This window comes from Papio anubis, chromosome 13 (assembly GCF_008728515.1).
Source record: "Papio anubis isolate 15944 chromosome 13, Panubis1.0, whole genome shotgun sequence".
In the NCBI taxonomy this organism is placed as follows: Eukaryota; Metazoa; Chordata; class Mammalia; order Primates; family Cercopithecidae; genus Papio; species Papio anubis.
In genome coordinates this window covers 94,899,901-94,921,859 of record NC_044988.1, presented here as the reverse complement: position 1 = coordinate 94,921,859, position 21,959 = coordinate 94,899,901, and the positions used below count along the sequence as shown (strand labels likewise).

Here is a 21,959-nt window from a genome sequence, read left to right as displayed (position 1 = left end):
AAAATATTTGAAATTATTGTAATAGATTTTAAAATACACGAACCACTGAGTGCAGTGTTGTGTGTCTGTGGTCCCAGCTACTCAGGAGGCTGACACGGGAGGGTTGCTTGAGCCCGGGATTTCTGGGCTATAGCCTAGATCAGCGCTGTGCTGATCAGATGTCCACACTAAGTTCAGCATCAATATGGTGACCTCCCAGGAGTGGGTAACCACCAGATTGCCTAAGGAAGGGTAAACCGGCCCATGTCGGAAATGTGCAGGTCAGAACGCCCGTGCTGATCAGTGATGGGATCACACCTGTGAATAGCTGCTACACTCTAGCCTGGGCAATATAGCGAGACCCACCTCTTAAAAAATATATATACATACGAACCAATAAACTATATGAGAGTAAAAGTAACGTAAAGATTAAACGACAAGTTTACGAGTCCCCAGGAGGAGGAGCTGGCAGAGAAATGCATGTCCAGGTCATCATAGTCACGCAAACATTCAGTGCTGAGCTTCCTGATGGGCAAAGGAGAAAGGGACATGATAGCAACTAGTTACAAGATTTATGTTAAACTTTGTAAAGATACAAAAGCAAGCCCTTTGCTCCACGGAAGTACAACTTCTCCTGATAGCAGGATCTGAAAGAAGTTTCTCCCATGGGTCTCTAGAAAGAAGACACAGAGCAATAGAGGCGACAGTATGTCTTCCCTCTCTTCAGACTTGGGCAGGCACTTTCCATTGGATTTCAGCTTTCAGCTGGCTTGCAGCTGTTAAAGAATTGGATGCTAAAACCTTTTACGTTTCAGTCAGGGGTTAAAGGGATCAGGGAAGCTGCTCTGAGCATGTAGCCACCAACCAACAGATTCTACAGATTTTCTTTGAAACTTATGTTCTGAGATGTTTGCCTCGGGTTTACAAAATCCCATAAAAATCCTGCCTGGGTATTATAACTTGGAACCCTCCCAAAGTGCCCAAAGCAATATTTTGTTCCTAGGCCATTTGGTGGCATGGTATTACTGCAATAAATACATCACTGGAGTGCCCAAGCAGGTTTTCTCGTCGCTGCAGAGTAACTGCTTCCCAAAATCTTCCTTTTGTGTTCCTCTCTGCTGTGAAGTGGAGGGCATGTGGCTTCATGCGCAGCTGTGACTTTTTAAATCCTCTTTCCAAAGTGTGGATGTTGCCTTGAGAACCTTGTGCTGTTCAGTGTGAAAGAGCCTTTTATATTTTATATAATCATTTCTTTGGCAAAAAGTATATTCATAGAAATTGACCTCACAGTTTGTCTTTTTGAAATGGCTTTTGGCTGCTATTTTTATTTTCCTCCCGTGTCAGCCTCCTAAAAATTAAACAAGTATTTGATGGAGACTGTACTTTGATATATAGTAGGTCGGGGTTATCATAATCTTGACTGTCAACAGGCATTTATTAAGAACTTTGTGTGAGTGAGATGCTGTGGTTCATAAGCAATATAGAGAGTGCAGGCCTGGGCAGCCCTCGGTATGAATTCTCCCACTTCTACTACTTCCTGAGGGACACTGAGCAAGTTATTTAACCTCTATAAATCAGTTTTTCCTCCATTAAGTGGGTTTATACTCTTTACATCTTAGGGTGACCAAAGAGTGAATGAGATGATCTGTACATAAAAGGGCTAGCACAGCACTTGTCACATAGTAGGGCCTGTGATGGTGGTAGTTAGCTTGTCCATGCTGTTGGGATCTCTTAGTATTATTACAGTCTGATGATGATGATGATGATGATGATGATGATGATGATGATATTAGTAGCTGATACTTAAATCACACTATGACTGTGTTGGACATTGTTCCAACTGCCTTACAACTATTAGTTCATTAAATCTTTAGACAGTCCTGGGAGGTAGGTGCTATTATTATCCCCTGTTTTATAATGAAGAAAACTGAGAGGTTAAGTAAGTTGGCCCAAAGTCATACAGCAAAATTGCTTGGCCAGGACTTAGGCCAAGGCAATTGGGCCCCAAATTTATGCCCTTAACCACCTGGCTATATTACCTCTCATATATACTCTTCCTCTCATTACACAGTACGACCCGAAGTTATCAGCCTTGCCTTTCTGAGGGGGAAAATGTGTAAAATACTATAATCTTTCTCTGTGAAATGTCCACTATTCAGGTGAGGATTATGGAGAGAAATGCAGATTTATAAAAAGCAGTTTTCCATTTGGATTTAGATATCAAGTTTCATATGCAGCTTAACCACCCTGCCTTCCCACAGGTTGTTACCCATTGGTCCTTTGCTAAGTTCAGAAGTGGGTTTCCAAATTGTTCTTCAGCTTTGATGGATGAGCAGGGAGTACCCAGGGCAGAAAACACGCGGATTTTCACTTACTGACTAAACTGAGCATAGACTATTAGCAATATTCCTAAGGAAAGATGGACGGGCCTTCCTGGATGGATTGAAAGATAAGGTGATCACATCTGATCATGTTTTCATAAGAGGCAGTGGTACTACAGTGGACTCAGAATGCAGCCAGAGCATGAAATATTTGGTATGTGTGAATTTTGTTAAAATAAATAGTTTCAGATCATTTTCATTTTGAATGTGTAGAAGTTAAGTGATTCAGATTCTGGATGAATCCACAGATCTACAAACCTGTATTTATGGTATAAATTGTGGCCTCTTTATAATTGGCCAGTAATTTATAGTTTGCAGGAGGAAGGAGGGTTCAAGGCAGACAGCTTTAGAGCCAGAAGACCCCCGTGGATTTCATTTCCCCCTTCCTACTTTTTACCTTTGTGATCTTGGGCAAGTTACTTCATCAGCATCCCAATCTGTAAACTGGAGCTAATATGCCTCTGGGGGTTGCTGTGAGGATTCAGTAAGGTAAGGTATATAGCATGCTTGGCACATAATAAGTACGTATTAAATGAAAGTCATCATTATACTAGGCTTCATAGGACAAAGTCCAAGAAGCTACTTTCAGAAAACTAATTTTAATAGAAATATCTGTAAGATCCAAGAAATAAAATAAATGTCAGATGATGGCATTTACTGCTTTGAGAGTGGAGCAGGGAGTTGTCTTTAGGGATAAGGGATCCTTCCTGGTACTCCCTGACTCCCTGTTTTCCCTGATCCACGTTTCCCAGGCAGCTGCAAAGACTGGTAGGAAAAAATGTGCAAAGGAGACCGGCCTGAAATTCCTCCTGATGCAGCCAGACCTTAGTTCCCAGTAATCAGGAAAGTAGTAGCTTATATATAATCCAGCTGTCAGGTAGGCTGACAGCTTGAGAAGCCCAACAGCCTGTGCACTGCTCTCAGAGTACACATGCCAGGGTGCAGGGTTAGCTTCACATGAAAATATGTCTACATAAACAGATCCTGTCTGCTTTTGATTAAATTACTGCATGTGAATGACCCATTGGAGATGCCACAGTGTGTGCTAATTATATAGTAGCCTCAAAAAGAAATGGCATAGAAAGAAATTGGAGAACTTTTAAGTTTATCTGGTGTTTTTAAATTACAAAAGTGGCCTTCATTTATTATAGCAAATTTGAAAAATACAAAAAAACACAAAGGAAAAATAAAAACACTTATTAATTCCACTATCAATTATAACTACCATTCACATTTTAGAAATAACCTCCTAGTCTTTTTTCCTCTATTCCTTTACATATTTTTTTGCTTACATTTACCTTTTTAAAATTCATACATAATGTTTGTATGTATTTGTGGAGTACACATGATATTTTGTTACATGCATAGAATGTGTAATGTCAGGGTATTTGAGTACCACCTGGAGTATTTATCATTTCTATACACTGGGAACATTTCATGTCCACTGTTCTAGCTTGTTTTGAAATGTATAGTACATTGTTGTTAACTGTAGTCACCCCACTCTGCTACTATTTTAAAAATTATAAGTTGTATTTTTATAATTATAATTTAAAATATGCTGTAATTAGCTGCTTTCATAAAGTTAGCATATTATAAATGTGTTTTGTAAAATTAAATATTTTTGTACCATCACATTTAATATTTTTATGGTATTTCATAATATTTAATCAGTCCCTGTGTTAGACCTAGGTTGCTCCCAAATTTGGGCTATTATTTTTAAAAAAATTTTTGGAGATAGGGTCTAGTGCAGTGGCACAGTCATAGCTCACTGCAGCCTCAAATCCCTGGACGCAGGAGATCCACCTCAGCCTCTCCAGTAGCTGGGACTACAGGCATGCACCACCACACCCAGCTAACTTAAAAACTTTTTTTTGTTGAGATGAAGGCTCACTATGTTTTCCCAGGCTGGCCTCAAACTCCTGGCCTCAAGTGATCCTCCTGCGTTGGCTCCCCCAAAGGGCTGGGATTACAGATGTGAGCCACCATACTCGGCCTGAGAAATGAATTATTACAGCTAAACTTTACACCCAGATTTCACTGTAAATTTATAGAAGTGGATGTCAGTGGCTTCTACACACTGTGTTGCTGGGAGGTTTTGGAGATGGGGGCAGTCAGAGATTGTTTAATAGGCCATTGTCTTAGAAAGCAGCCCTCTGGGTTCAGGGGTAACTCCCTTTCCTGTACTAGACTAAGGGGGCCCACAGCTGTTTTCTTAAGGTTCAGCTTTCTAAGATTCCTTCCACCCCGTATTATGTGCCATCATCTACTGATCAATAGCAGATGTGCCTATTAATTGAAAATTATTGGCATGGACAGGTGATAGGTAGTAGAGACTACAAGAATTATCTGCATTTCCTTCCATACTTTGATATACTTAACACTTTTTTTTTTTTCTTCAAAGAGACACAGGGATTCTCTCTGTTGCCCAGGCTGGAGTACATTGGCATGATCATAGCTCACTGGAGCCTCCAGCTCCTGGGCTCAAGCAGTCCTCCTGCCTCAGCCTCCCGAGTGGCTGGGACTACAGGTGCGCACCACCATGCCTGGCTAATTTTTAAATTTTTGTTATTGTTATTGTGTTGCCCAGGCTGGTCTTGAACTCCTGGGTTCAAGCAGTCCCCTCAAAGTGCTGGGATTTGAGAGAATCGCTAAGTGGGGGCTACCATGCCTGGCCCTATTTAACACTTTTGAAATTAGAATTTTTTTAAAAAATGAATTTACTACCTATAATTTTAAAACACAATACCTTTTTGATGTAAATATAGTGTATTAGAGTTTAAAAGAACTATGTATACTTCTGTGTATATGCTTAAATAGTTGTATATGTTTTAAGAATTTGTTTACTTACAAAGGTTTAAAAGCTTTATTTAAGTAGTGTAAAAAGGACTGAATGTATGTAAGAGAATGTATGTAAGAATTCAGAATAGGCAGAAGTGCTAATGAAATACCAGTTAGAGAAAAGATCAAATATACCCTGAAACTGAAATGAATCTCTACAGTGCTACAGCTGAACATAGAACGTGGGAAAGAGAATGACTGGAAATGAGTGAAATGCCTCATACTGATGATAGAGAAGCACTAGATGTGATTAATCCACAAGCTGACAACAGCTGAAGAACATATCTAAAAATACGTGTTCCGCCTGGGAGCCCTGCGCGGCCTCTGATGCTTCCCTCAGATCTCTCACCTCTCCTTCTGTCTGACCAAACACGCCTTTCAGAGTCAAAATAATAAGACAGTTTCTTATGCCTCTAATCCTTTCAATAACCATTAACAGATCACAGGAGCAGTCTTTTGAATCTGGTCATTGGACCCGTTAGGTGTTATCTGAGAAGAACAAGATTGTCATTTGGGTTGACAAAGAAATACATGAATAAATGTATAAAATGCTGCAGTGTTTTATTAAGGTCTGCCAGAAGAACCCTCTATGTGATGCAGGGTAGCTAGTATTCCTGGCTTCCAGTACTATTGAACCTTTGTCTCTTGTGTTTTCATAAATGTGTCAACAAAAATGTGAATCAGTAGTCACTGTCTTTTCATCATCATAACTCAGGAATCTGAGATTTTTTTAATTTAAAAAATTTTTCTGCATATGAATGCCAGGTCATATGAGCTTTATTTAAGCTTACCTGTTTACAATTTGTTTTGAATTTTTTGGACTGTTGTTATATTAGAGTTCTACACATATCTTATTCCTGATTGTAATTTACTATTACATAATTATTAATAAGTACCTTTGCCTCCTGTGAGGCAGGTACATTTCTAATAAGCATTTTTCCTACGTCACCTCTGATCCTTACAACAACCTTTCAAGGTATAACTGTTCCTACATTATATATTAGGAAACAGAGGTTCAGAGAGGGTAGGTGACCTGGTCATATCTGAGAAGTGATATAGCCATGTACGACTCCAGGTCACTCTGACTCAAAGCCCATTTACCTCTTACTTGGTTTCAGGGAGAACTGAGTGGAAACAGACCTGATAATAGAACAGATGAGTATGTGAAGCCTTATGCAAAAGAAACCCCAAACTTCCATCTTGGATAGCTAGACCCTTAAGACAGACTTTAACACTTTACTAAGGCTTTATCAGCTTTTCACCAGTATGTGGTGTTTTTTAAATGTTAAATTCACTGTTTCAGACTTCCTCCCCTCCTCCTGCCCCTTTGATCTTCCAGGCCCTCAGTACCGCCTAGAGAAGCAGAGCGAGCCCAATGTCGCCGTTGACCTGGACAGCACTTTGGAGAGCCAGAGCGCATGGGAGTTCTGCCTGGTCCGCGAGAACAGTACGTTGGCCGCCTCGCTCCGTGCCCGCTTTGTCCGTTGCAAACTTGCTTAGAAGTCATGTGTTTGGAAGCGCTCACTGATCTGGTTTCCCTAGGCAGATTTGAAGTGACTGTTTTCCAAGGCAGACTGCAGTCTTCGTGCCAAAAGTATATTCCAAAGTGAAATGATTGATTTTGTGCTTTTTGGTAGAGAGGCTGCATCCTGTTTAGCACTTTGTGATTAATATTTTCCTGTTAAACTGTGTCTTCCTAAGTTGGGAGCATCCCTGGAAACAGCTTAGAAGTATGAGGCCTTTTCTGAAGCAAAGGCTATTTCGTATGTAAAGCAACTGGCCCTGTCAGTATCACTATTCAGACATCAGGTTTTAGAGAATTTTAACCATTTGCTTATTCTAGCAGGAGGCAGTGTAGTGATTCCTTATGCTATGTTGAGAACTTTAAAACTTGTTAACTTTGTTCATTCTCTCTTCAGAGTTTCCAAATTGTGCGTTTGCCATCCTCTCCTCCATACTCCTACTGACATAAGGGCAAGTGACGTGTGAAACTGCGCTTGAGGCAGCAGACTGTCTGTAGTCATTCCTGCTTCGGGGCTTTTACACAGACTGTTTCTTCCACCTGGAACGCTCCTTCCCCCATTCTTGTTAATAACTCTTTCTCATTCTTTGTCTCAGTTTAAATGTCCTGTCTTCAGAGAGGCCACTGTGATCTTCCTGTCCCCCATTGCTTAAAACTGATCCACCCCTCATTTGAGTTACTTATTGTGTTCTGCCATACGGCATACTACTTTTTCTCCAGTGCGTGTGTTTCTATCTATTCATTTATTTATTATTCTTATTTTTTAGAGATGGGATCTTACTGTATGGGCCAGGCTGCTCTCAAACTCTTTTTTTTTTTTTTTTTTTTTTTTGAGACGCGGCCTCGCTCTGTCACCCAGGCTGGAGTGCAGTGGCACAATCTCAGCTCACTGCAACCTTCGCCTCCCAGGTTCAAGCGATTCTCCTGCCTCAGCCTCCCGAGTAGCTGGTACTACAGGCGCGTGCTGCCACGCCCGGCTAATTTTTTATATTTTTAATAGAGACGGGGTTTCACCATCTCTATGGTCTCTATCTCCTGACCTCGTGATCTGCCCACCTTGGCCTCCCAAAGTGCTGGGATTACAGGTGTGAGCCACTGCGCCCAGCAGTTCAAACTCTTGGCCTCAAGCAATCCTTCTACCTTGGCTTCCTAGAATGTTGGGATTACAGATGTGAGCCCCTGCACCCAGCCCGTATTTAGAATTACATATTTTTCTCAGTGATTGTTTACTATCTCTCTCCCCTGCTAGATTGTCAGGTCTTTGACGGTGACCCTGGCCCATACCAAGTTACCCTTCATATAGATCTGCTATAGACTGTGTGCTGCAGGACCTCAGTAAACATGGATTGAATGAGTGAATGGATGATAGGTCTTTACTCACGCCACTGACCCTCTCAACAAGATCAGGCTGCTTGCTTGCTCTTTGTTTTTTTTGTTGTTTTGGTTTTGGTTTGGTTTGGGGTTTTTTTTGAGACAGAGTCTTGCTCTGTTGCCCAGGCTGGAGTGCAGTAGTGTGATGTAGGCTCACTGCAACCTACACCTTCCGGGTTCAAGCAATTCTCATGTCTCAGCCTCCCAATAGCTGGGATTACAGGCATGCACCACCACTCCTGGCTAATTTTATTTTATTTTTTTTATTTTTAGTAGAGATGGAGTTTCGCTCTGTTGGTCTCAAACTCCTGGCTTGGCCTCCCAAAGTGCTGGGATTACAGGCATGAACCACCACACCGGCCTAAGATGCTACTCTTTGACTCGGGCCCTAGACAGCCTGTTCTGCAGAGCATGCACAAAATTCACCAGGAAGGTGAAATATGCTTTTGGCATTTGGCTGCAAATTCTCAAAGGCAGAAGGTTGCTGTCCCCACAGTCTGCAACCAATTATAAGTACCTTATGTGAATACACATAGAAATAAAAATCACTGATTCCCAAATGGTCCAAAAAATTCAAATGAGTAGTAAACATTTGTGAAAATGTTTATCCTTATCAACATTGTAAAATACAAACATTTTAGAGCCACATATCAAATAAGCCAGGTATTTCAAAGGGAGTCCTCATTGCTGGAGAGAATACAGAGAAATAGGCACACTCAAACACTGGAGTCTGTAGTATAACAGTATAATATAGCTGGAAATATCAAAAGACCTAAAAATGTTTTCTCCAGTATATCTGTTTTTGGAAATTATCTTAAGGAGGCCGGGCAGGGTGGCTCTTGCCTGTAATCCCAGCACTCTGGGAGGCTGAGGTGAGTGGATTACCTGAGGTCAGGAATTCGAGACCAGCCTGGCCAACATGGCAAAACCCTGTCTCTACCAAAAATACAAAAAAAAAAAAAAAAAAGCCAAGTGTGGTAGTGGGTGCCTGTAATCCCAGCTACTCAGGAGGCTGAGGCACGAGAATCACTTGAGCCCGAGAGGCAGAGGTTGCAGTGAACTCGGATCGTGCCACTGCACTCCAGCCTGGGCAACAGAGTGAGATTCCATCTCAAAAAAAAAGAAAAGAAAAGAAAAAGAAATGAAAAGGAGAAAAATATCTAAAATGCAAGAAAGATTTATGTACAATGTTTTAACAACATTATTTCTAATATCTAACATTGGAAGAGTAATCAGATAACTTATATCCCTATATTGGAAAATTATGCCGCGTTTTACCTTTCTAGTAAAGGCAGACTAAGTACTTTGAACCAACTCTCCCACTGAAGGTAACTTAAAAAGCTGATTAAAATAAAGAAATGGCCATCCTAAAGTCATCAAAGAGCACAAGATAGAAAAGAATCAATGACCATATCTGGGAAAAGATTGAAACAGAAGAGATCAACGCCTGCAAGCACTTTCGCCCTGACATCATTTGCCTGGCTGGCAGTGGCAGCTTAAAGGTTGAGCTGGGTTGTTGATAGCCTTTAGAGGAAAGAGGACAAAAGAAATCCAGGGTTTGCCAGGGGTAGAAAGCCCAAAAGGAGGATAAATAGAAAACAGGTAGTAAGATGAAGATTTAAACCCAGATATATCAGTAAATGAACTAAAGGCTTTAGTAGTAGTGGTAGTAGTTGTTGTCTTTAAGATGGTTAGGATGGGTTTTTCTCAAATACCTAAAACAAGGATACTGAACGTTTGAAGTAAAAGGATGGAGAAAGATATTCTATGCAAATAGCAACTGAAATCTGGTGTAGCCATATTAACATGAGGCAGAATACATTTTTAGATATAAAAACCATTACTTCATAATGATGAAAGGTTCAGTTTACTTGGAAGATTTAACAGTTCTAAACCTATATGCCTCAAAATATGTAATACAAAACTGAAGAATGACTAAGAAAAATATACAGATCTCCAATCATGGAGGGAGATTTTAACTCTCAGTAATTGAAACAGCAAATATATTTTTTTAAAATGTATAGTAGAGAAAATTTAAAACAACAGTTAAACTTAACCTCATGGACAGGTGGTACAGAGAATATTTTACCCTACAACTGCAGATACGTATTTCTTCCAATCACACATGAACGTTTCCCAGTATTGACCTTATACTATGCAATAAAGTAAATCTTACGTATCAAAAGATCGAAATCATGTGTGATACGTTCTCTGATCACAGTGAAATTAGGCTAGGAAAAAACAAGACAACTAGAAGATCTGCATATGTTTGGAAATTGAGAAACAGGTTTCTGAACCCATGGTTTAAAAAAGAAATAATAATAGAAATTAGAAAATATTTTGACTGAAAGATAATGAAAATTTGACATTAAAATTTGAGGATATAACTAAAATAGTATTTGAAGGAAATTTTACAGCCCTCTAATTCAAATATCACAAAAGAAGAAAGGCTGGGCAGGGCGCGGTGGCTCACGTCTATAATCCCAGCACTTTGGGAGGCCAAGGCCGATGGATCACCTGAGGTCAGGAGTTCGAGACCAGCCTGGCCAAAATGGTGAAACCCCGTCTCTACTAAAAATATAAAAATTAGCTAGGCATGGTGGCATGTGCTTATAATCCCAGCTACTAGGGGGGCTGAGGCAGGAGAATTCTTTGAACCTGGGAGGTGGAGGTTGCAGTGAGCTGAGATCGTGCCACTACACTCCAGCCTGGGCAATACAGCAAGACTCCATCTCAAAAAAAAAAGAAGAAGAAGAAAGGCTGAACAGTAATGAGCTAAGCATTCAGCTCAAGTAATTGAAAAAAGAAATAGAAAAAGAAACCTGAAACGAATGAAAGAAAAGAAGCAATAAAGAGAAGAATAGAAATTAATGAAATAGAAATTCAGAAACATCAGAATCAAGAGTTGGTTCTTTGAAAAGACTAACAAAATTGATACACCTCCAAGGAAATGGATAAAAACAAGGAAGAGAAACACAGATAGTAATAGGAATGAAAAGGAGGTACACTGCAGATCCTGTCATTAAACAGTAAGATCCTGTCTTGTAAATAAATACAAGATTATTTTGAAAAAATTTATACCAAAAATATTAAAATTATAGGTGAACAAATTTATAGAAAAAGACAACAAAATTGACACAGGAAGAAATAGAAAACCTGAATATTCTCATAACTATTTTGAAAAGCAAATTAGTAATTAGGAACCTTCCTACAGTGAAAATCCAGACCCACATGACTTCACTGGCTAGTTTCTACCAAAAATTTAAGAAAAAAATAACTCCAATCCTATATCCGCTTTTGCAGAGAATAGAAAAAGAGGTTATTACCTCCAATTTATTTTAAGAGGCTATCATAATCTTGGTACCAAACTCAGTAAAGACCATATAAGACAGCAAATTTTCAGGCCAGTCTTAATATAGATGCAAAAATCCTAAACAAAATATTAATAAAGTGAATCTAACATTATATTGAAAGAACAATGTAACATTACCAAGTTGGGTTTATCTAGCAGTGCACATTTGGTTTAACTGTGATGTAATGTTAAGGGGAAAAAATGTCAAGACACATAGATTAATCCCAACTATGTAAAAACAAAGAAAGTAAAACTGGAAAGGAAATGTTAGTAGTGGTTGTCACTGGTTAGCAAGATTGTGGGTAATTCATTTTCCTTCCCGTTTATATTTGTTCATTCCAGAGTTTCTAAAGTGAGCGTGCATGACTTTCTAAGAAGGAAAAGCAAACAAGAAATAAGGGCAGGTCTACATAGATAAAGATCGTATAGTGAGACAATGTCTTAGTGTAACAATCCTTGTGACATTTGAAATTTCATACCATTTCTAGTACCACAACATAGTGAGCCAAAGGAAAAGTTACACCAATACACTCCTGTGTGACTTGCTTATCGGAACTTTTACCCCGTAGAAATGAACAATCCCTCCCTCTGCCCCTGTCATTTTTTTTCATTCTTTAAAGTCTGTCATCTTAAACATACTTGAGGAACTAATTGGTAGGTAGGAACTTTATAGTGGATTCTCTTTCAAAACGTTGATTCCTTGTTATACAAACAAAGTGGTATTTATTAGAATCTTGGTAAATTTCTTGGATATGTAATACTTATACATGTAAAAAAATTTCAGGTAACTGAAATGTCTGTAGTGAAAATGAAGTCTCTCTTCTTCCATCCCCTAATTCCCCTCCCAGAGACAATAATTGCTCCTGGTTTCTTCCATATCTTTCCAGGGGTCATCTATGCTTATGCAAGCACATTTTATATATGTATGTATGTATCATAGGTGTGTGTACACACAAGCACACTCATACACACTCATTTGCATTCCTCCCTTTTTTAAAAACACAAATGGGGGCCTGGTGTAGTGGCTCACGCCTGTAATCCCAACACTTTGGAAGGCCAAGGTGGGCGGATCACGAAGTCAGGAGATCAAGACCATCCTGGCTAACACGGTGAAACACCTTCTCTACTAAAAATACAAAAAAAAAAAAATTAGCCAGGCGTGGTGGCAGGCACCTGTAGTCCCAACTTCTCAGGAGGCTGAGGCAGCAGAATGGCGTGAACCCAGGAGTCGCAGCTTGTGGTGAGCCGAGGGCGCGCCACTACACTCCGTCCTGGGCGACAGAGCGAGACTCCGTCTCAGAAAATAAAAATAAAAACACAAATGATAACAAACATTAGTGTTCTGCATTTTTATCATTTTTAACAATATAGAGATTATTCCACATTAATCCTCATATTGTTCCATGTATAAATTCACTAATTTCTTTTTAACTACTATGCGGTATTCCATAGTATGTTGTGATTTCAAATTAATTTTTTTGTTTGTTTGTTTTTGAGACAGAGTCTCATTCTGTTGCCCAGGCTGGAGTGCAGTGGTGAAATCACAGCTCACTGCAGCTTTGTTTGTTTTTGAGACAGTCTCGTTCTGTCACCCAGGCTGAAGTGCAGTGGTGAGATCACAGCTCACTGCAGCCTTGACCTTCCTGGCTCAAGCAGTTCTCCCACCTAAGCCTCCCAAGTAGCCGTGATTACAGGCACACACCACCACACCTGGCTAGTTTTTTTTTTTTTTTTTTTTTTTTTAATTTTCTTTTTGTAGAAATGGTGTCTTGCTGTGTTACCCAGGCTTGCTTCTGCCTCCCATAGTGCTGGGATTACAGGAGTGAACACCCAGCCACAAATTAGTTTTTCTGAAAAAAGATAAGCCCTGTTTTCTAATATTAGGAAAGAGAAGCTGTGAGGGTTGGTGAATAAAGCCTTGAAATCTGGGCTCTAGTTCCCACTCTACTTCTGAACATGAACATGGTCTTAATTCAGTTATGTGATCTCTGTGAGCCTCAGCATCCTCATCTTAAAGGATATGCAAGATACTTGCCATCGCTTTTTGACACTGAGTCAAAATCATTGTGTTAATCAAAGAAGCCCTGCCAGCACTTACAACGATCACAATCAACGGAATCATAACTCGTCTTTGTAAAATGGAAGTAAATTATAAAAACAATTTATTATTTTAAAGGCTTTTAAAAGGATTTTTTAAGTAGGAATTCCAACTAAGAACTACATTGTTTTCCAGTAGCTACCTATTAAGAAGGTGGATTGAGGCAAAGAAAAACATTCCAAAAGCAGAATTGTTTTCATTTCTGTTGATATGTTTGATTAGAACAGGCTCCCTATCCTTAAAGCCATTGTAGATGTGAACTAAATTCTGATAATGTATTATGCAGTCCTTAAAGAGAATGTACTGTCAAGCCAGACTGCCTCAGTTCACATCCTGGCCTTGCCACTTACTAGCTGTGTGACCTCGGGCAATTTACTTAATCTTTCTTGGGTAGTTTATCTGCCCTCATGAGATTGATAGGATTCAGTAAGCTCTAATCATCATACAGCTCTTAGTACAGCACATAATAAGTACTCAATAAATGTTAACTGTAATTAATAAATAATGGAAGAGCAGCATTCTGTGTCTAGTAGAGCAGATGGGACACAGGTGTTGAGGTTTGGAGTCATAGACCTGGCAGAGCCCTGGAGGAGATGTATGTTGATGAGAGGGGAGTGACCCAGAATGGAGAGGGAAGGAGAGTGGGGAGAGGGCAGGTCTGTAGTCTGTGTCCTAGGACCAGAGAACTTAGAAGCAGGGTACTTTCCAGCAAGTATTTTTTGGTGTCCCAGAATGGGTGTATGCTTTATAGATAAAACCATTTGTTTAATGAGAAGTCTGTTTGCCATAAGGGTGGATAGAAGCCTTTCAGTTTTTCTTCCAAGGAGGGAAGTGGCATAATATTTTATATCAACCACATCAGTGAGTGTTTTTTTGTTATTTCTTTTTTATGTATTTTTCTTTCTGTGTACCTAGTCCTGCAGGAAAGGGTGTTTTCAAAAATTATGTATTCGGGCCTAATATTGTAAGGCATTGTGCTAGGCATTTTGCAAATGCTTTCTCTTTCCATTTTCATGGCTACCCTACAAGATACTATTCTCGTTGTGAAGAGAGGTTATGACTTGCTTGAAGTTATCCAGCCAGTAAGTGATAAGACCAAAATTTTAAGACAGCTTTCTGATTCCAGAGTCCACCCTGAGATTGTTGATTTAAAAAACCTGAATTTGCAGTCCTAAGAATGGCTATTACAATTGTCTTTATATGCTATGAGAGAGAAGCTTACAAAGGAAGCGGATATGACAAGAGTTTCTGCCTAGGGACTGAGAGCTAACATTTGTGCTTGGATCTTGGCCTAAATAAGAAAATGACAAGCCAAAGTCCTTGAGCTTTCCAGTTTGGATTCTTGTTGGATAATCTACTATATCCTTCAGCCAACTGCCTGCTAGAAGCTGGAATCATACCAGAAGGAAGCCCAAGTACATTATGGGGAGGATGTAACATTGCAAGACTTCCATTCTTGTCCGAGCTTCTGTATAAATCCTGGCACCAAACTGAGCCTCAATCCCCTTGTCTGCCAAATGTTGCCAGTGACCTTTCCCACCAACCATGTGGAGGTAGTCCAAGCAGGTCCTTAGAAGAAAGGTGCTGCTTAAACCAACTTACTCTTTCCACAGCTTTAAGAGAGAGAGTGGCATTTCCCATCATCAGGGCCAATATAAGCCTGAAATTCAACTGGCTTTATGGAATACGAACAAAGTGTCAGACACCATCTTTCTGTTTTATCCCTGACTAGTCTGTCATTCATAGTGCTTAAAGCATAGTCATTAGAATCAGGCAGACCTTGGGTGAACCACTTGCAGCCTCTGACAGTGGACAAATTATGTCATCTCTGATTTCATGTTTAAATGGAGGCAAATGAATCTTTCACAAGGATTTGGTGAGAATTAAGTGAGATATAAGTGCTCTTATTGTAACAACCTTTTCGGCCATGTAGTCATCATCTTTGTTTTATAGAAGAAGAAACTGAGGCGCAGAGGGGTGAAGTGATTTGCTAATATCACATGAACAGTAATGAGAGGCCTGGAAAACTGTCTTTTATTCATTGAGTCTGGTGAAAGAGCTGAATCTGGCTGGGCGCTGTGGCTCAAGCCTGTAATCCCAGCACTTTGGGAGGCCGAGACAGGCGGATTACGAGGTCAGGAGATCGAAACCATCCTGGCTAACCCGGTGAAACCCCGTCTCTACTAAAAAATATAAAAAACTAGCCGGACGAGGTGGCGGGCGCCTGTAGTCCCAGCTACTCGGGAGGCTGAGGGAGGAGAATGGCGTAAACCCGGGAGGCGGAGCTTGCAGTGAGCTGAGATCCGGCCACTGCACTCCAGCCTGGGTGACAGAGCCAGACTCCGTCTCAAAAAAAAAAAAAAAGAGCTGAATCTAATTATTGTATTTCCTAAATAGAAGTTGCTGTAGAGAGAGACCAGTTGCTCTATAAACATTAATTCAGCTTCCTTTGATCTTCTTTCCTTTTAAAGGAGATTCACAGAATGTTTAAGATCATCCATTATTTCAGCACCTAATTGAAATTCTCATTTCCTAATTTTAAGGTTATACTGAGAAAGGGCCTCAACTCACCAGGTAGGTAGTCACCCAGGAGGGTGGACTATGGGAGAGAAGAACATCCAGAGGTCTTAGTCTGAGAGCCTTCCTTTACCTCCTTAATTTTCCCCCTGAGGCCCCAGGAGAGGAGGCAACTCCTAGGAGCTGCCCAGATTACCTGACTGCCCTTCCATGGGCTCGTTACTGTTCCTACCCTTACTCCTCTCTGATCACTGATTCCCCTAAATGGATTTGCCAAGTCCCACACTGGACTGTGACCACCCCTCACACTGGAGAGGAACCCGGTCTGAGTCCCCTCTTCATCCTGGTGTCTGTGGCCAGGCCCGGCTCTTTCTCCCTGATAGAGTGAGCCTCCTGAACCCCTCACATCACCAGGCTTCTCACTGGACCAAGTACAAGATGGCTTTTAGGGAGAACTTGGGTTTGAATAAGCATCTTTAAGGGTAGGGGTTTCTTTGTTGGACTACCACCACCACTACTAAATAGAAACGGAGAGAGGGAAGAAGCAGCTGTAGAAAGAGGATGAAAATCAGCTTTATCCTGGTGTGCTTCCGACCCTCTTTGTGATGCTTATTTATAATGGGCTGATTCTTCCTCCTGTGTGTGCTCTTTGCCAGCTCTGGAGACTCCCTGGTAGTTCCGCGCTGCTTCTGGAGGCTTTGCCTCCTTCAGTTACAAATTACTGATCTCTCCAATTTCTATCATGTGACTTAAACGCCTCCTTTATTATACCACAACAGCAGTCTTCAAATACACAAGAAAATATGATTATGCAAATAAACTCTTATTTACAAATGAAAATGACTTGTGATGTTCATTTTACATATTTTAGGTTGAGTTATTGCTGAAAGCCAGTCACCTGTCTGGCTTTAGCGGGGAGGTCTTTACCATAAGGAATTTTCTGTAGGGTGAGGATTTTTATCCAAGTCGATATTGCATAATAGCTCCCTGTTTGCTGCACGCTATTAGAATTTAAATGGAACAGAAACATTATTCGCCACATAAGAATACCTGTGAGTCCACGTCTTCCTCTCTGGTTAATGTGGGCTGGTTAGCACTGTAAAGGCAGGAGGTTTGGCACCACTGTGTAACCTTGTACAAGTCCTCCTCCCTTGTGGGCCTCATTTCTCCTGCTGCAAAATGTGATGGTAATCCCTACCCTGTAAAGTTGTTGTGAGGCTTAAACCATTGAAACAAGTCAATGAGATTGTGTACAGTAAAAGCGCAGAGTGAACTGCAGTGCACTATACAAGTGTTCACCATTACTGAGTATCTCTGCCTGAGACTCAGAGGCCAACCAACTGTCACATACACCATAGCTAGTCTGAGCATGTGTGTGGTGACCCTTTCCCTCCCTGTGATTCCTGTTTTCTTTCCCTCTAGCCCCTTAGACTTCCCACAGGCCCCTCTGGGCATTGGCCAGCACCAAAGATAGCTGACACCTGGGGCAAAAAACTGTGCTGACCTGTCTTGAAGCAAACTTGTGCCTTGTCCACAGCTACTTTTCAGTAGTGAGTGTCTGAACTGTGCTGTGTGGGCTGAGAAGTTCCACATGATTTGTATTTTTCACTCTCTTCTTTCTCTAAAAGTTCCGCCCTTTCCATTTTATCATTAGGTAGTAATTAGTATTCAAGGGAAATTGGTCTTAATATATTAAAATTGGTTTAAGTGCATTTAGACCTGTACCACAGCCAATGTCTTATTGGAAAATGTAATTGGGGACTCTGTGTATGTAATTAATTGAATTACAATTAAGAACTTTCATTAAGCGATACACTGGTACATTAGAGCAGTAAGGAAGCATGTTTGATGAGCCACAAACCCTGTCTGGGCTCTAAGTGAGGGCATGGAGATTTGCATCCCTCTGATAGGCTCCTGGCCCCAGAATTCGCCCTGAAGGTCCTGACTAATGGCTTGGTAATGCATCAGGTGATATTTCTGCAGTGACTCTGAATGGGAGGTGGGATTCTTCCAGCGGATGTGCCCTCATTCTCTGACTCTCAAGTCAGGGAAAGGGACACCTTGGTGTTGATCAGATGTTACAGTTCTTAGGTATTTTGCCATGTAAATTGTCAAAAATGCCATGCTCCCGAGAAGACCCCATTACTTTTCCTGGGCTTTGAACATGGACAAAGACATGTTGAAGAAAGAGGAAATAATGGGAATTCTGTCCAAGCAAACCCATGATGAACCATTGGTCCAGACCCTTAAATGGTCATGCTTCATCCTATAAAGGGTATTGGATTCACTTTGGACACATATTTGTTCATGCATTCCCCAAATATTGATTGAGCCCTCCTCTGGGCCAGCCACTGTGCTGAGACTTAGCCCCACGTTATGGAGCCCACAGTTATGATCAGTGCTACAAAGGGTAGAAAAGAGTGCATAGCAGGGGACCAGAGCAGGTGAGAAGAATAAGAGAAGGCTTGAGTCAAAAGAAAAAGGAGATAGTCCAATAATGAGTAAGAAAAGAATGTTCCAGGCCAAGGGACTGCTCATCTGAAAGCTTTGAGATGAGAAGGAGCTTGGGGTATTTAGGAATGAATAAGTGGAATGGAATGAGGGAGAGTGGGCTGAAAGATGAGACTGAGGGATGGCAAGGGTCTAAGATACAGAGCCTTGTAGGCCCACCTTCCATGGTCTGCTCTTTTTTGAAATTGTACAAACCTGAAACTTTCTTTCTGACTACCTCATAAAACAAGATTACCTTGATTTATTGAAGGGGGTCTGAAATCTCCATGTGGAAAGTCCTCCAGCCTGGCTGGCTGTGGCTCCAAGAGTTTAATCAATTAAGCACTGACAGCAAAGATCCCTAACCCGGTGGTAGCATGGCAGATTCTAGTGAAGGGTATATCCTACTGCGTGATCCCGATGGCTTTAAAGAGATTACTGCAGAGCAGTGGGCAGGCGGGGGGCATGAACGTGTGTGTGTGTTATAGTATATCACCTATTGATTGCTTTTTAGAGACCAGCAAAAATGACTAGTAGCCAAAGGGAAGTGTTTAATAGAAGAGAAGTTTTGGGCTTATGAGGCTTTGGGGACTTAAAAGGCCTCTGGAAAAAAAATGTGATGGATGCAGAACGCTAAGGAAGAGTTTTCTCTGTGACTCACTTATGCATCCAGCTTTGAGTCTTACCGAGGGAGTGGATAGTTAGGTTTTATCCCTGATTCCTTTGCTCTGGCACAGCCAGGCATGACTGTGTTCTCGTTAGATACCATTACAGCCTATGGAGTTACACATTTCCAGCCCATCTGAAGAACATTTTTATTCATGGAGGTTATGTGGTGGTTAAAGGTGCAATTTTGGAATTAGACTTGGGTTCAGTTTCTAGCTCCAGCTTGTACTGTTTGTATGACTACCGTAGCAGAATGACATTCTGAGCCTCATTTTTCTCACCTGTAAAAAGAGGATAATATCCAACTTAAAGGGGCATTGGGAAAAATAGAATGAGATGACGTCTTCAAAATGCTGAGCATCGTGTTGGCACGCTTCGGTAAGCACTCAGGGTGTGTTAGCTGTCACCACAGTTGTTCAGGCAGAACCCCTGTCCTCGACAAACCTAGTCTGTTGGCGAGTCTGAATGGAAAACTAGGAAAGGTATGTTAGGTGCTCTTAGCCAAGATAAATACAAGGGGTGGTGTGCAGACCTCAGGTACTGTTAATGGTTTACCTGTATTGCATCAAATTTCACTCGTTCCATCAGCAGCATTTATTGAACATCTACTGTGTGACCATGTGCTTTATAGAATGGGATGTTCCTGCCCTCAGGCTCCTTGTCCAGAGGGGAGTGCAGATACTTACCATGTAAGAGACGTATCAGAAGAACCTTCAACAAAGGGCTATAGCGCTTCAGGAGAGAGACAGGGGAGGTTCCATTTGGACTAGACCTTGAAGCATATAAATTTTAGAGCATAAAGGACATCTGACCAAATGGTAGAACCTGAGCAAAGTCCAGTTTGGCTGAAGCAGGGCTTCTGCGTGGGGAGTAGCAATAAGACTTCAAGATAGAGTGGAGCAGAAAAGGGTTTATGTACTTCTCACTGTCAGTCACTTGTACTATTTTACTTAATTGTGTGCCAGGTCCTGAGCTAGATACTGCTCCACTTTTGAAGAACCACTCCCACCCCCACTATTTTCTTTTCCACCATTCCGCTTCACACCCTGTGCCAAAGGCAAATACTTGGTGTTCCCTGTGTATGTCCTCATGCTTTGTGGACTTTATGTTTTTTCCTATACTGTTCCTCCTGTCCTCCTTCCCATCATCTGGGAACGCTGCCATCCCCCTAAGTTCTGGAAGCACTAGCAGAGCACCTGGCATATGGCTGGTGCTAAGTAACTGTTTGCTAGTCTGGAAGGAACGGTCAACAGAATTGTGCTATGGACACAGGTGAGGATGTAACAGAGGCCATTGATCTTCCAATTGAGTTCTAGAGTTGGCATAGATCTTTATAGAGAAGAGACACTGAAGTTGCTTTAATTTATAACTAGATTGGGGCCTTTTAGACTTTGTGTAAGACTCCTTGAACCGTAAAATGAATGTTAAAGTCCTGTGCAGTTTGCATCTATGAATACAAGGAATCTTCCGGTAACATACAGTGAGTTCATCTGAGCTTTGATTTAATGATTAGTCCTATTTGTTTGACCTCTAAGTGTCTCCCTCAGTTCCAATTAAATCACATATATGAAAACACTTTTAAACTATAAAACAGTATTTATAATTAGCCTTGGTCTGATCACCTGAAAGTAAACCTGTTGCTTTTATGTATGTGCAGACTTTGCAGCTGTGTTTGTTGTCAGGTTGTAACACATATACACAGCTATAACTGCACTTTTGTTTCCCATTATTATCGTCCAAATAGATATCAGGGGCAATGAAAACATGACATTATAACCAATAAAGTCAGCAGTTCTCAAACTTTTTGGTCTTAGGACCTCTTTATACTCTTAAAAGTCATTGAAGACCCCAAAGAGCTTTTGTTTTGTTTTGGTTTTTTTGAGGCGAGGTGTTGCCCTGTCGCCAGGTCTCACCCAGGATGGAATGCAGAGGCAAATCAGCTCACTGTAGCCTCAAACTCCTGGGCTCAAGGGATCCTCTCACCTCTACCTTCCGAGCAGCTGGGACTACAGGTGTGCACCACCATGCCCAGCTGATTTTTTTTCTTTTTTAACTTTCAGTAGAGATAAAGTCTCACTATGTTGCCCAGGCTGCTCTTGAACTCCTGGCCTCAAACAGTGCTCCCGCTTTGGCTTCCCAAACTGCTGGTATTACAGGTGTGAGGCACCTGGCCAAGCTTTTATTTATTGAGTTATATCTATTGTATTAAAAATAAAAATTGAGGCCGGGCGCGGTGGCTCAAGCCTGTAATCCCAGCACTTTAGGAGGCCGAGACGGGCGGATCACAAGGTCAGGAGATCGAGACCATCCTGGCTAACACGGTGAAACCCCATCTCTACTAAAAAATACAAAAAAACTAGCCGGGCGCAGTGGCGGGCGCCTGTAGTCCCAGCTACTCGGGAGGCTGAGGCAGGAGAATGGCGTGAACCCGGGAGGCGGAGCTTGCAGTGAGCTGAGATCCGGCCACTGCACTCCAGCCTGGGCAACAGAGCAAGACTCTGTCTCTAAAAAACAAAACACAAGCCAGGTGCAGTGGCTCAAGCCTGTAATCCCAGCACTTTGGGAGGCCAAGACGGGCGGATCACGAGGTCAGGAGATCGAGACCATCCTGGCTAACACGGTGAAACCCCGTCTCTACTAAAAAAATACAAAAAAATAGCCCGGCGAGGTGGTGGGCGCCTGTAGTCCCAGCTACTCGGGAGGCTGAGGCAGGAGAATGGCGTGAACCCGGGAGGCGGAGCTTGC

At 41.4% G+C, this 21,959-nt stretch overlaps 1 protein-coding gene across 1 annotated transcript in view; it reads left to right on the top strand.

The window, feature by feature from the left end:
- MAPKAP1 (MAPK associated protein 1) overlaps window positions 1-21,959 on the top strand; it is a 266,192-nt gene that overhangs the window by 190,996 nt on the left and 53,237 nt on the right. Inside the window, 1 exon segment of the mRNA XM_021927651.2 lies at window positions 6,538-6,645. Coding sequence (XP_021783343.1) covers window positions 6,538-6,645 — 108 coding nt within the window.